Source organism: Gobio gobio, assembly GCF_949357685.1.
Source record: "Gobio gobio genome assembly, chromosome: 12".
NCBI classification, from domain to species: domain Eukaryota; kingdom Metazoa; phylum Chordata; class Actinopteri; order Cypriniformes; family Gobionidae; genus Gobio; species Gobio gobio.
In genome coordinates this window covers 41,855,896-41,870,988 of record NC_137105.1, presented here as the reverse complement: position 1 = coordinate 41,870,988, position 15,093 = coordinate 41,855,896, and the positions used below count along the sequence as shown (strand labels likewise).

Below are 15,093 nucleotides of genomic sequence, written 5' to 3'. Positions count from 1 at the left end.
CGTGTGCTCAGTCTATTCTCTGGTATATGTATCAACTTAAAACTTACACTTTTCACAATGTTGAAGTAGCCTATTAAAATCATTCAGATATTGCGTACCATTGCGATATGTACATTTGCGATATTTCGATATATTGCGCATCCCTAATCTTTGGCTAATTTGGTTCTTCAAACGAATTTGCGGATTGGATTAAAATATCTGGATTAAATTATCTGAGATTACTGCGCGTTCTCGTGTTCCCTGAAGAGGGCAGATGCATCGATACTCGAAACCACGATCTGCAAAGCAGCTATTGGCTGGTGGCAAGACAGCAACGTAATGACATCATATAATTAAAAAACCCACCTGGCAAAAAACTTGACTAATTACACAAAAAAGCCCCACGAATTTCTGGATCTTTATAAGGAAACAGCCAAACGACCAAACCAACATAAAAGTTATAATCGATAAATGAAAAAAAAAAAAAAAGATGATTACCAATTATTTATATTCACGATTTTATAGTATTTGTACACCCTTTACATTTTTATTTCAATGTTGTAATTAGCAATTCATTTAATTTAAGTTAATTTAAAGCAGATTTGTTACGTGACAGTATTAAAGTTCTCTGCATCAAGCCATTCCCTTAATATCCGTCATCAATAAAATTAATGCACGGCTCAGAGTAACTGTACAACATGTGTGTAAACCTCCAATAACATTATAAAGTAATTATTCCATCACAAATAAATCTCTCAATCAAGTGACTGTGTCTGTAGTATATACACCTTTTACACAACATTATAATATTATTTTCAAATACTTTTTAATATTATTATTATTTAAATTGATTATTGCCCCTGGTTCAGTAATGAACTCTTGTAATAAAGTTGGGACAGATTTTAAGTATCATCTCAAGATGCAATCTAATCCTGTTTACATACAAGCCTGCTCCCGAGCACGTTTAAGCTTACGGACCTGTTGCTATGACAGCAAGTCTAGGATGAGCTTCGAAGAACAGATCATGTCAAATCGTCAACAATCAAATCCAGCTAAATGAGTTAGCGAAAAATATTATACATTTAAAAGGGTAAATTATTTTGTTTTTTTAAATCTCGATTGAACTCATGAAAGACTCTGAAAGACAAAGCACAATGCAGATAAAAAAGCTTTATTGACACAAGTTTTGTGATCATAAGAACAAAACGTGGATGCAAAGCTTAACTAAAAAAAAATAATAATTTAAATTGGTTTCCCACTTTCCCCTTCATACAGGATAATATATAACCTGTGGGAAAACCTTCATGGCCAAATGCAAGACATGAGAGAAATTGCATTTAAGCAAGACGAAAACTTGCAGTTTATTTGTGAGCAGTCTGAATAAATAGATAGTGCACGAGAGGAAAAGCAACCAAGAGGGATCTGATAACGTCATTTATCATGACGACCCCCCACTTTCCCTGAGGACCTACATTTGAGTCCCACCCTGTTTGAACCACAGACTCTTTTGTCTGTTTATTTTAGAATGGGCTGCAACAATTCCTATTACTTTCATTCCCATTAGTCTGAACACAGCAGCCTTTTTTCCCTTATATATTATGCTGTTCCACAAACAGTACAGTAAAATTATCTTAAATAGAACAAAAAAGATAAGAAACTCAGAAAGAGTAGAATTTGGGAAGCTAAGTTTTAGGCGCTGCAACATTCATTTTGGGATTTTCTTGTCTGTTTGGTTTATTTTGCCTGGAGACATAATGATCCGGTCTCACGTCGGGTTGAAACCCATTCCTTTTAAAATACCTGTGCATCTCTGATGGTTTTCCACCCTGACAAGAAAAGAGACCCGACCTCTTTGTATAATCTGCTATTATACATACATAGCCTGTGCTAGTCTATACAGATGACACAAAAGAGAACAGGAATATGACTATTTACAGACCATGGATCTCTCTTCTGCATCACTATAAATCTTCATAATATGTACATATTTTCATTGTCCATGAGCAGACTCAGTTGGCCTGAGCGATGCGGGAGTCTGAGCCGATGAAGTTGAGCATCGTCTGGACCAACTCCGGCAGATCGTAGTCGTGCTTCCAGCCCCAGTCATTGCGGGCGTTGGAGTCATCAAAGTTCATGGGCCAGCTGTCAGCTATGTAGACAAAAACAAGAGCACACTCGATATTTTGCACCGTTTATTTGTACCGAAATGTTTGCTTTCTTAGTGAAGATTTTTTGGCTCATACCTATAGCCTGTCGAACAGAGTCGATCTCATATGTGACCTGAAGGTCAGGCAGCTGTTTCTGGACCTCATTTGCAAGTTCCTCAGGAGTGAAGCTCATGGCATTGATGTTGTAGGTGCGCATACTGAGCGTTTCCGTCGGCGCCTCCATCACCTCCAGCGTGGCCCGCAAACAGTCGTCAATGTACATCATGGGCAGCCGGGTATCTGGCTTCAGGTTACACTCAAACTTGCCGGTCTTGACTGCGTCATGGAAAATCTGCACGGCATAGTCTGGAAAAGGCAAACAAAAGATGACTCATTGCTGCTTTTCGGCCAGCACGCTTATCTAGCTGTAACCGTAACAGCTGTAAAAGGACTTTCACATGTGATTTTAGGCGGTGGGAGGTGTGGGTCAAATAGCTGGAAGGCATTGGTGCAGGCTATCAGTAGATCTAAAAATACTCAGTGAACAACACCCCGTTTCTGAGTATGTGCCAGTTGCATAACCTCATTTACGTCCGTGAGCAAGGTCATGTGGCAAAAACACAGATGGAGCAGAGTGCACCGTACCTGTTGTGCCACCGCCAGGCTGCGAGTCTGCAGAGATGATACCGGGGTACCGCAGACAGCGGAAGTCAAGGCCATAGCGGTGGTGGTAGTACTGCAGAAAAAGAATGACGGGAAAAGATTAACATTCGGAGTGACATAAGGCCCAGGACAGTACTGAAATAAGGGTTAGCCGTGTCTTACCTCCCCCATAAGCTCCGCGTGGACTTTAGAGACGCCATATATGGTACGTGGTCTCTGCACACAGAGATCAGGAGTGGGGTTTCGAGGTGAAGTTGGTCCAAAGGCACCAATGGTGCTGGGCACAAAGAGCCGGAGCCCGTGTTCTGCTGCAATGTCTAGGATGTTGTGTAGTCCTACAGAGAAAATAAGGTTACGAATTAATTAGTATTTATTGACATTTTCTGCCGAAAAGGAACCAAAAAGGTTGAGCTATTTTAATAGTAAGATTTAATTGGAACTTTCTGTTTGATATTTGAAAGAAATGTTCCAGATAAAACTTGGAAGTAGATTATCATGAGAAGTATAAAGAATATTAAATCTAACAGTATTGTCTAAATGCCACTAACGAAACGCATGGTAAGGCACCGCATTGTGTTCAAGTTTTCCAAAGTCTTACCCGTGATGTTGACTGCTCGTGCCAGTGCCACATTAGTTTCCCCGACAGCACTTAGAAGAGCACTGTAATGCACTAACCAGGTGATCCTGTTATTTACTACAATCTCTCGCAGGTTCTTGTAGTCCAGAATGTCAGAGTAGATAAAGGGTCCTGTGTGGGAATGGTTGAGAACTGTTAGTCAACACATCAGTGTGATCTGTCAAAGCTCTGTGCCTGGGGTATTGTATATTAAAAATAATGCTACTAATTATAAGAGACTGTACAGAACAGGTCATTAAACCACCACAATTAACATAATCATTCGCATTTTGTTACTGATCTAAATTACCTTAACATATGGAAAATATTAAATTATCCCTAACAATAACTACATTTGACAAACATCCGGTTTAAATGAGTATGGATTATGTAATGCAATGATAATATGACAAAACTCACTAATTGAGCAAACCCAATTATTTCTCTCATTAAATTAAATTAAGAAATCACTGCCTTTCATTTGAGATGAACAAAAGACGTACCACTGTGAAAGACGTTGCTTGGTGGTTTCCTGATATCTGAGAGGATCACGTTGTTTTTTCCAAATCGCTTCCTGTGAAACAGGAATTATTGTTTTATAAGGTTTTCATGTAAAACGCATTCACAAACGATACACTTACAAATGCATCTATAATGCAAAAACTGATCACATTTTTCTCATGTACTGTAACTTGCATACCTTAACATTTTAGCAAGCCCAACCCCTAGTTGCCCAAGGCCACCTTGACAGAGAGAGCAAAAAATACAGTTAGGAACCACCTTTCTTAAAAATGTGCTAAAACATGGAGATCAACAAGTCCCAACTTTAATGCAGTCGTTTTTAATACCTGTGATGAGAACTTTGGGGTGGTCCGTCTCAGAGAAGGACACAGAATGAAAGCTGGCATCAGATCCAGAGGTGACCTGACGTGGGGAAAAGCTAATGTTGCGTATCGCCACCGTCAGAGACTGACATCCACACGCAGGGGGCAGCAGGGCCTGCTTTGCCACCTTACTGAGGGCTCTGAGGACTGGCATACTCAGTTACCTGCAACGACAAGAGGGTTGGAATGGTGTTGAGACATAACACATTATCAGATCATTATCTCACATTATACATCACAAGCAAATTAATGAATATTAAAAGAATAGTCCACCCAAAATGTGCACTGTCATCATTTAGTCCCTGTGTCCTTCCAAACCTGTATGACTTTCTTTCTTCTGTGGAACAATGATGACAGCCTAAGTCACCATTCACTTTCAGTGCATTTTCCCCTCATACAATGGAAGTGAAAGGTAACATTGTCCTTTTGCCTTACTTCTTTCCCCTCATACAATGGAAGTGAAAGGCAACATTGTCCTTTTGCCTTACTTCTTTTTTTCTTTTTCTTTTTGTTCCATAGAGGCAAGTCATGCAGGTTTGGTGGATACTGGACATTCACACATAAAAGATATTTGCTATATTTAAATTAATATCTCGAGTTAAACATCGAACATATGTTTGTTATTTCAGAGCTATTTACTCAGGCAAAACATTCCGGTATCTATACAAACTTTAATTAACTAAACCCTAGAGTAATGAAGTTCATCCTTCTTTTAAACTCAGTAAACTTGAGAGAACATTTCAGTAAATTTCCAGGTTGTCATCGTCGCACTTTCCTTACCTTGCAAATGTAAAGGCACGAAAGGAACGAGAAATGTAACTTGAGAGTATTTATACGGCCCCGCCTTCGCCGGCAGCCAATCAGCACGCGAGAACTGTGCGCGAGCGCTGCTCTGGCACCAGGCCGAGCACGGTGGCAAGACGCCGAACACATCCTTCAAATTCGACCTCTTGCTAAAGACTTAATTGTGCCAAGTCTTTGTGGATTGCTATGTTCGTGTCCCCTGTTTTTCCTTCACAATGCCATTACACACAATCCGAGCCTTACTATCAGCCGGTTTGATCTTGAACGGAAAGGTCAGTCAGCCTTCTGGGAATTTAGATCAGTTAAGACTTGCTTTTTCACTGTAAACCCAGGGACATAATCCTGGGTTGTCTCGTTCCACGTTCACACAGTTCATACACTATCCTGGGTTAGCAATTCATCCTTGTTAGACATGTTTCGAGATCGTAAACGCCGTATTAAAGTTCTTATTTGCATATTAAATACAGCACGCGACGAGCACCCGGCCCGTATTAATAAACGCTTGCTCATCGGTGCTCAAATGTCGCCACGTAGACCCTCTCTGGTCGCTTTCAGCATTCGCTATCGTTTTTCATTCTGCCAAAATAAAACGTCTCTTCATAAACCACGTAACGTTAACCCATCTGCTGCCGGTCTTCGACATATTTTATCCGTTTTACTCAGAAATGGAGACTAAACACTGCGCGTGAAAGCATAAGATAAGTACGTTACTGAGGAAGATCATTATTGGTTGTCTGTTGCTAAACAACTCGCCTTAACAGTCTAAGGCAGTGCTAACCTAGTTTTAAAATGACAAGTTATCTAACCCATGGTTAAAACTAGCCGATAAGGGAACTGAAGTGATGTGCAACCGTTACTTCTGCCGGTGTTCTGTCGCAAACCGACGTGCTCACGACGACGACGACGACGACACCCTATGAATGAACATCTTAAAATGACGACCACATTTCCAGAAATTGAATATTCTTTGTTTCATATGAGCTATATTATTTTGTAAATACTATCGTAACACTAAAGGGAAGTCTTGCGCTTTCGGCAAAGTGACAAAATGATAAAGATATATAAAGGACAACAGCATCTTGAGCTTCGTTACAGGCCTAACTTACCAATCACACATCAAATATTTGCAGAGATCTTTAAGACAAAAGCGGTAAAAGCGATTCAACAGAAACTATAATGCATTTTATCTTTCCAGTCAAGGCCACAGAAAGCTAACGTTTAACGTTAGATAAGGTTTGAATTGCAATCAATTTAAAAGCAAAACGCAGTCGATTTCAGTAAATGAATTCACTCACCTATTGACTAGAATAAGATTCAGAGAATTGGCAAAAAACGTGTTTTCCCAGTCGACGTGAGCAGCTTTCTTAATATGGTTTTCCGCCACTGACGCTTCTTTCACTATCTTCCAGTATTGCATCAGCCCGCCGTGGAGGTTTTATATCCGCAGCACAAGAGGCTTTCAAGAGAAGCCGGCTGCGCTCTGATTGGCCAGCGCTGGAGGTGAGGCCCTGGCCACGCCCTCCTGACGTCTGTAGAACTGAAACATGACGACTGAGGGGTCTCTTCAGGGTTGCACATGTTCGACCCCCCCTCTCACGGCGAATGCAGTCAACGGGACCTTTGATTATGGGATGGGGGTGGAAAGTGAGAGCTAGTAAAGAGTGGGAGAAAATTTCGTATTTCTTGTAGCATATTCTGTAATGGAGGACCAAACAAATAAATAAATGTCACAACTTTCACTAAATTTAGTAAGATTTTTTTAACATGTTAAATAGCCTAGGGTACTACTTAAAGTCGGCATGAAACGGAAGTTGTGATAGTCTTTTTTACCCTATTGTGATGTATAACCGAGCGAAGGCTTCTCAGGTAAGAGAAAAGTAGGGCGGGACTTAATTTTGTTCATCGGGATTGATTGGATGTTCGTGGTTTTCTCTTGCTGTGATGTCATGTGAATGACAGGTTGTCCCGCCCTTGCAGTATTAAACACGTCGTCAGAGAAGAGATTTTTTAAATTCATTTTTTTATTCATTTTTTTGTATGGAACACCAAGAACAAAACAGAACGAAAATATACATCTACAAAGGTATTGCTGAATACAATACAAATAAACAAGTAATCAGCAAGGCACGTATTAGTTAAATATACAAATAATAATAAAAGAAAATGACATATTTGAAGAAGTTATATATATATATATATATATATATATATATATATATATATATATATATATATATATATATATATATAAACCAAAAACAAGGTGTCTCTTCATTCCTCTTCTAGGTCTCTTATTATTCCAACAAATTTCTGGGCCATATACAATTTATACAATCCAATTATGGAAAGTAATTACAAATAAAATCTCTTTTGAATACTGAAAAATACAGTCTTCACATTTGCATTTATGAATGAAAAACTTTATTAATGGAAATTTCATTTTTTAAAGAGAAGAGAAAAAATTATGATGCGCATGGATAAATAATTTATAATAACTACTGCAATATTCCATAAAAATTAACAAAGGAAGGCATTGGCAATGAACAAAATTAAAAGATGAATCAGCCTTTTTTTATTATTTCTGCTATTTTCTGCCAATGCTTGGACGACAATTCAGAGACAGGTTATGGTCTGCCACACACCATCAATATGATTAAGCTTTCCTGTGATGCTTCAAGGCCATTTCCGCTCAAATCAATCTAATCTTTACCCTGAAAATCTATTAAAATCTCAGTTGCATCACTCCGAGGCTTCTCAATTTAAGAGATCAATACTCGGACAGATGTGTTATGTGTGCAGTTCATGGAGAAAGAAGGACAAATCTTCCTCTTTCCACAAGGTTAAAAAGCATCTTCCACAAAAACAAAATAGTGAATGAGTAACTCAAAGTGACACACACTTTTAGGCTTGAGAGAGGTGTTTGCCCGAGGGGTTACTTCAGGTCTGCTACCGTCTCTGTGAACATAATGTGTCTATTAGACATTGTTTTTACAAAATTAAAAGCAGAATAAATAGCAAGCAGACATTGCAAAGAAATCGGTACTGATCCATCTTCACAGCAGAGCTCCAGTATAAGGGGCATTTGAACCTTGAGTATAGCTGTATTAGGCCCGTCCCCAGGAAGTACTGCATGTTCCTGATAAAAAACAGGAAAAGCACACGTTTATGTGACGAGAGATATGGTGCTTTACACGGCCAACAGTTGTATATGCAGCATAAGCTTATGCCGTTTAAAACTGTTGCTGTTAACTATATTATTTAACAATATGTATATATATATATATATATATATATATACACACACACACACACACACACACACACACACACACACACAAAAGTGTGTTGACTCAAAAGTGTCAACAGTTTGCATAAATTATGACTACTTTGAGTGAATTTACATTCAACCAACAAACTACATTGAGTTAGAGGAACTTAATTTATAGCATAAACACACATTTTTAAGTTGATTACTCAGAAAAATGAAGTCCCTCCAACTAACAGAGCTGTAGCCCTGGAACCAATTGAGCTTATCTATTTCAGTTCAAATCATAGCATATACAGCTATCATAGCACATACCATAACTTATTTAACCTGTATATTTAATGAACAAGTAAAATATTACTTGTCACTGGCATTAGCACAGTCATTGCTTATAGAGTAAATGTATCGTTTACCTTCATCTACTCTTCAGCACAATGATAACCACACAAACTTCAACATTACGGAAACTCTTTTAAATGTCAAACATAACGGCATTATACACTAACAGGTCTTTCCCTTCACTAAAACAAATAAACTAACACTTCATTTCAACATTTATTCTTCTTATCCAGTCCTATGCAAAGCATGCTGGGAACTAGAAATCCACTACCTAATTTCCAAAGTTATCAAGAAAACATAAAATTTTGTGGTAACAGGTCCCTGAATTACTTTTTAAGTGACGCACACGCACCCGGTCATCCACATGATGTAAAACGAAACGTGATTCATCTGACCAGACCACCTTCTTCCATTGCTCCGTGGTCCAGTTCTGATGTTCACATGCCCACTGTTGGCGCTTTCGGCGGTGGACAGGGGTCAGCTTGGGCAACCTGACTTTTCTGCGACTATGCAGCCCCATACGCAACAAACTACAATGCACTGTGTATTCTGACTCCTTTATCAGAACCAGCATTAACTTCTTGAGCAATTTGAGCTTGTCTGTTTGATCAGACTAGACTTGATAGAGACTGACCACTGCAGACCGGGAACACCTCACAAGAGCTGCAGTTTTGGAGATGCAATTTGGCCCTTGTCAAAACCTGCTTCTAACACATCAACTTTGAGGACAAAATGTTCACTTGCTGCCTAATATATCCCACCCACTAACATGTGCTGTGATGAAGAGATAATCAGTGTTATTCTCTTCACCTGTCAGTGGTCATAATGTTTAGGGTTGGGCACTACCGAGCACTTACGTCGGTACTACCGAATACCGATTCACATTAAATCAATCGGTGCCAAATTTCGGTACCTGAGAACGCATCTGGTGATATAGTGTCTGTGAATATTAAACCACAAAAAGACTATTTAAAAAGTCCTGCGTGTCTCTGTGCGAATGAATCATTTTTTTTATTGTTATGTGGGGCGCATTTATAATGTTAGTATGATTTTTACATAAAAAATTGTCATAATTTATAAATAAAAGGCATTTTTCCGACCCTGATTTTAGCCCTCTGCTCTGAACGCTCTGTTTTAAGGGGCGTGTCCGCTGGGAGACTTCAGTGTAAACACCCACTGCTGTGATTGGCTAACGTCTTTCCATTTGAAATAGTATTACTCCCTCTTTTAGCACGTTTTTACAATTACAGCTCTCATGGTTAACTAATCGCGAAAAGTGTTGCATTACATTTAGATCTATGCCGTTATATTTAGATCGTGGCATGAAAGGTTGCAGTGATGATCATTGTAGCCGATCACACATGAAAGCAGTGATCTCGTCAATGCAACTCAGTTTCTGTACACTAACGAATGTTTTCATCTTCACTAACAGTGCAAACGTGATATAGTTAAGAGATTCGTTGAACAAAACTGAATTGTCACTGATAAACGCGTCACTGATAAACTCTTCTGTTTGATTGACAGCTGCAGCACGTGCTGCTCCAACGATTGCAAAGGGAGCTTCCTTTGATCACTTTCTTTATAGAATGTAATCACGTTAAATAACATTATTTTCATCCTACCAAGAGAAACAGCGCAAGTTGATGTTTAGTCACTGGTCTTATTAACTGACACACAGACAAAGAACATCTGACTACATTAATCATCACATTTCAGATCAGTCATTAGAATGAACACAGTTACTTACCTGTTGCATTACTGTTGAACCCAGTCGCTGCACAATATTTTCTAATCCTCAACGGCATGTTTATTGCTTTGTAGCTGGAAGGTTTAACACTAGGCCTATGTTACATGCACAAATCGGTGGGCGGGGCTAAACAGGCAGTGAAGTAGGCGTTGATCTTCTTCTGCTGAGGCGGTGCTTGCCTCCCTTTGACGTCATAGATCCCCACTTTGAAAAACCTGTTATTTGCTGGGCCTGGTGTTTATAAAAGCTTTTCTTTGACTAATAAGGAAGTTTTCAGCTCTGAAACGTACAGGATATTCTTATATTACCATGACCTTTTATATATCAAAAGCTCAAGGGAAAGTTGATTTCTCAATTCATCACCCCTTTAACTTACCTCTCTTTCTCACACACACTCTCTCAGAATCACGCGTGAAGGTCGCATGTTTCCATCTCTGCCTCAACGTCATCTCCAGAGCCACTGAGAGTCACTTTATGAGCATTTTACCGTTTCATTTGAGAAAAGCTACCTTCATACCATAAACACACAGAAACTCAAAAGGTCTTCACGGCAACCCATCAAAATAAAAGTTTGGTTTAACTTGACAAATACGTTACTGTTGCACAGTAGAATTTAGATATGGCTCAGTGTAATAATAATACTAACACTAATATAATGATAAATTATCAAAACCTTATTTTTTAAGTAATAAATAAAAAATGTTCTTCACGTTTTAATGAGCATAAAGCTCATTTGTGCAGCACTTTGTTTGAGAAAAAATGTATTTAATTAAATTAAATGAAAAGATTAATTTAATTAATGTCTTATGTCTTCATTTGATTACCAGAAAATACACAACACAATTTGTGGGTCTTTGTGACATAATTAAGTCTTTTCATAGAAATTTTATTAAAAAGAAAAAAAACGTAATATGGTTGTTTTTATGAATTAAATTAAGTACCTAGTAGCCTACTATTTACTGGTAAATATTACAGTATACAAACATCACAGAAAGTGGCAGACTGAGACCAGGGCAGCTCTGGCATAAAGTCAATAACACTTCTATAAATGACTTACAATTTCTTTACAGTTATTGATGTAAACATCCCTAAAGTACGGAAAAAAGGCACGGTTGGGTACCGGTACCGAATTTCAGGTACGGTACCAACCCTAATAATGTTATGCCTGATCGGTCTGTGTGTACACCTCATTTAGTTTGCTTTTTTCTTTGAAGCACATGTACCACCGGTAATTAGACCTTATCTGTCATTATCACGTTGCACTGATAAGATTCTAAGTCAAACTGACTACTGGTAATTCATATTTTATTGCCATTTATTGTTTTGTAACTTGACTCTTATAGACGTCAGTTTAAATATGAAAACACCCCACGGCTGTACATTAAACAATCTTTTAATGCCCACAGAACATTATGTACTTCAGTTAAACATTTGATCAATATTACATTTTGTAAAGCAAGGCATGTCACTGTACAGACAATTATACAAATCTTAAGGATGCATGTCAGTTTATGCTACTGAAGTGCCAGAATGTATTAATAAAAAATGATTAACTTGTGCACATGTATAAAAAAAACAAAACAACAACTGACTGTCTATACCCAGTATCAAAACCTGCCTTAAACTAAAACGCATTCATAAATGCAGCAGTCTTTGATAAGAACCCACTGGAATAATAAAATGACCTTTATATGCAACAGGAGTCATTACACAATAGATTTGAATATTAACATATTTATGAAACAAATGGTTGTAAAAACCTTAAATGGCACAATGAGTGTATATCTCGATTTATTGAGATGTGAAGAAAACACCTCCTGTCTAGATGAACATGTTCATGTCATTCATGGAGAACTGGAGGGAAAGAAATGCTTTTGTTCAGAACGGAAATTGAAATTAATCCCAGTGGGCTTTATTTTTAGATGTTCCCAAACAACGGCTTTGTGGATCCTAAAAAAGATCTTCATATTTCACAAAAAAAAAAAGACTTCTAAAGATTGTGGATTGAGATTTATGACATTATTTTGATTCACAATCTTTAACACAAATTTGTCTTTTTAAACAAAATACTAAATTATTACTCTATACAAAAATGTGTATATTCCCGTGCACAGAACATCTTACATTTGTAAAGCAAACAGTGCCACTTTTGGCAATCTTTTATTCATGTGGCCAGAGTTATGGATCATGTAAGACTATGTAAACCGCCGGCGTTATATTGAAATGATATTTCCAGCATCTCATAGTATGTCTCTAATTCTTTCCCTTTCAAAACAGCTTTTATAGCTGCATTTTCTATTGCACTGTGAAAAAAATGACTAAAAAAATGAAAAATGGCACATCAGCAGTCCCTTTTCTTTGAGAATGTGTAAACCACAGCACCCAGTTTACAATATCTAGTGAAATTACATTTATATAATGACCAGCTAAACAGTTTAAAGTGTTTACATTGAATAAGCAATATTAAGGACGAGTGCGGCATAGTGTTTGAGGAAGAAAATTACAACGATATGCTAATAGAGCAACAGATCCAGTGGCCATAGAGTAGAAACCACTGGAGACCAATGAAATATGGTAATGTGAATAAAGTTGAGCAGTGGAATCATAAGTAAAGCGTACGGTCAGAGCGAGGAGTGTAGATACATGTGTGTGTATCCTGTTGATGTCCTACGGTGTCTGCAGTGGGCTGTCCTCCGTCTCGAGCTGGGCCAGCTGTCTCCGCAGACTGTTCACTTTGTTCTGCAGCTCCTTGTTGTACTCTATAATATGGACCATCTCCTGGTAGGCCTCATCCAAACACTTTGTGGAGCGATTCCAGCGGAGGAATATTCCTATAGAGAAAACAAGACACAATGGGAATGTAAATATCCAAAGTAAATCTGTCACATGTGCCTGAGATGTGATGATAAAATCCTGGGTCGCTTATTGATTAACTTTTCTGGGGTATAAAAAAAAAATGTGTTGCTTCATGAGAGATTTAAAGGCGCAGAGTGTACATTTTAACGGCATCTAGTGGTGAGGTTGCGAATAGCAACCGCCAACCACTCAACCCTCTCCTTCAAAGCACATTGAGAAGCTACGGTGGCCGACACAGGACAAAGATATCGTCGTCTGAGACAGCAGAGGGTAGCTAGCGCTCTGTAGTTTGTCGGTTTAGGGCTACTGTAGAAACATGGCCGTGCAAAATGGCGACTTCAATGTAAGGGGACCTGCGGTGTATGTTGATAGAAATGGCTCATTCTAAGGTAATAAAAACATAACGGTTCATAAGGTCTTTATTCACAACTGAAATCATAGTTATGTATGTTATATTGTATTTCTGTCAATAGATCCTCCTAAATATTACACAGTGGATTTTCACCACTGGCAATAAAGCCTGGCTGCCTATGCGGTGGATAGGTAGGTTGCAGTCCAAGGCCACTCCGACAAGTCTGCACTTATTGGATTGGCCTGACCAGAGTCAAATACCACCTTGCTTTAGTAGGAAACACTTCTGGGCAAACCTTTAGTCATAATGGTGTCGACTTGTATTGTTCCCGGTGAAAGAAGAGCAAGGCAAGGCAAGTTCATTTATAGCACATTTCATACACTATGGTAATTTCTGTGCTTCACACAGAAAAGGGAATTACAATAATCACAAAATAAAAGTAAGGAAATTGAAAACAGTTTTGAAAGGAATTAACTGAGATACAAAGAGAATACAGTTATAAAAGGAATTAAAAGAGTAAAAAAGATCTCATCTGGTAAGACATTTTCAGAGTAATTTATGTTTGCCTCTTGTATTTAATTAATTTCCCCAATTGCTCTGGGACTTCCCTATACTGGTTGTCTCTATTTTCTGAGAATTTCTTTTGGCACGCCTAAATAATCTGTCGGACATCTCCAGCAGATCCGATCTTTCACCTAAAATCAGACAGGCAGAGCTAGGACAGTTTCAATTTCACTTCCAGAAACTTCTTAACTGCGCTGCATTTACCCACGTGATCTCAATTTCTCTTCCAGAAACTTCTTAACCAATAACCACGCTACATTAGCACAGAGCCAGCCCAACCACTATGGTTTGTTGTTCTGTTAATTACCCTCTTTCGATCTGTCCGTGAGCAGGGATACAAAAAATGCGGAAGTACAATCGGTAGTTTTCAAGAAAGCCCTGGAGCTGTCAAATGAATGTGCATTTCTCAGTCCAGGTAACGGCGTCTGGCCAATCAGAGCAGAGTAGCTCGCAGAATGGAGGGATTTAAAAAGACTGATTCATCCAAAGAGTTGTTTGAGAATCAAAATTGAGAATTGAAAAATGTGGTATTGTGCAATGTATATTATATATTTTTTGTACCTTTGTTGCATGTAAACCAAAATTAGGATCCTTTAGCATATAATAGCAAAAAACACTTAAACTGGTCACATGCAGTCTCCAAGACAGATATGTTTTTTTTTGCTTAGTTGAGCCACAGTCTTCATCTGCATGGATTAAATACACATTGCACAAAACACTCCTGTCTTGAGCAATCGCATAACGGAACTGGGGACACTTCCCATTACACTTGATGTACTCGTTACATCATAAGAAGAATGGCATTCATGCTAATATTAGTCTCTCTGTTTATCCCAAGGTTACTGCAGTCAGCCGGATCTGGGCCGCATCCAGAAAA

The 15,093-nt window shown here is 38.4% G+C and overlaps 2 protein-coding genes across 5 annotated transcripts in view; both read right to left on the bottom strand.

Annotated features, from left to right (window-relative positions):
• Positions 1 to 1,129: 1,129 nt before the first annotated feature.
• Positions 1,130 to 6,570, bottom strand: tdh (L-threonine dehydrogenase). 2 transcript variants are annotated; one of them, XM_079831108.1, is made up of 9 exons: positions 6,389 to 6,570; positions 4,254 to 4,453; positions 4,106 to 4,148; positions 3,909 to 3,979; positions 3,388 to 3,537; positions 2,952 to 3,124; positions 2,772 to 2,862; positions 2,223 to 2,492; positions 1,130 to 2,128 (listed from the first exon to the last, which is right to left on the bottom strand). In XM_079831108.1, the coding sequence occupies exons 2-9, from the start codon at positions 4,441 to 4,443 to the stop codon at positions 1,989 to 1,991; spliced, it is 1,128 nt and encodes a 375-aa protein (XP_079687234.1). In that variant the 5' UTR covers positions 4,444 to 4,453; positions 6,389 to 6,570; the 3' UTR covers positions 1,130 to 1,988. The 2 variants fall into 2 exon arrangements, with proteins under 2 accessions (XP_079687234.1, XP_079687235.1); XM_079831109.1 differs by lacking the exon at positions 6,389 to 6,570 and adding an exon at positions 5,070 to 5,975.
• A 5,084-nt stretch (positions 6,571 to 11,654) lies between these two features.
• mtmr9 (myotubularin related protein 9) overlaps positions 11,655 to 15,093 on the bottom strand; it is a 28,838-nt gene continuing 25,399 nt past the window's right edge. For 2 of the 3 annotated variants that reach the window (XM_079831368.1, XM_079831370.1), the window contains one exon: positions 11,734 to 13,275. In XM_079831368.1, the coding sequence (XP_079687494.1) occupies positions 13,112 to 13,275 (164 nt within the window). In that variant the 3' untranslated portion in view covers positions 11,734 to 13,111. Of the gene's footprint in view, positions 13,276 to 15,093 lie in introns of all 3 variants that reach the window. The other variant, XM_079831369.1, reaches the window with a different exon arrangement.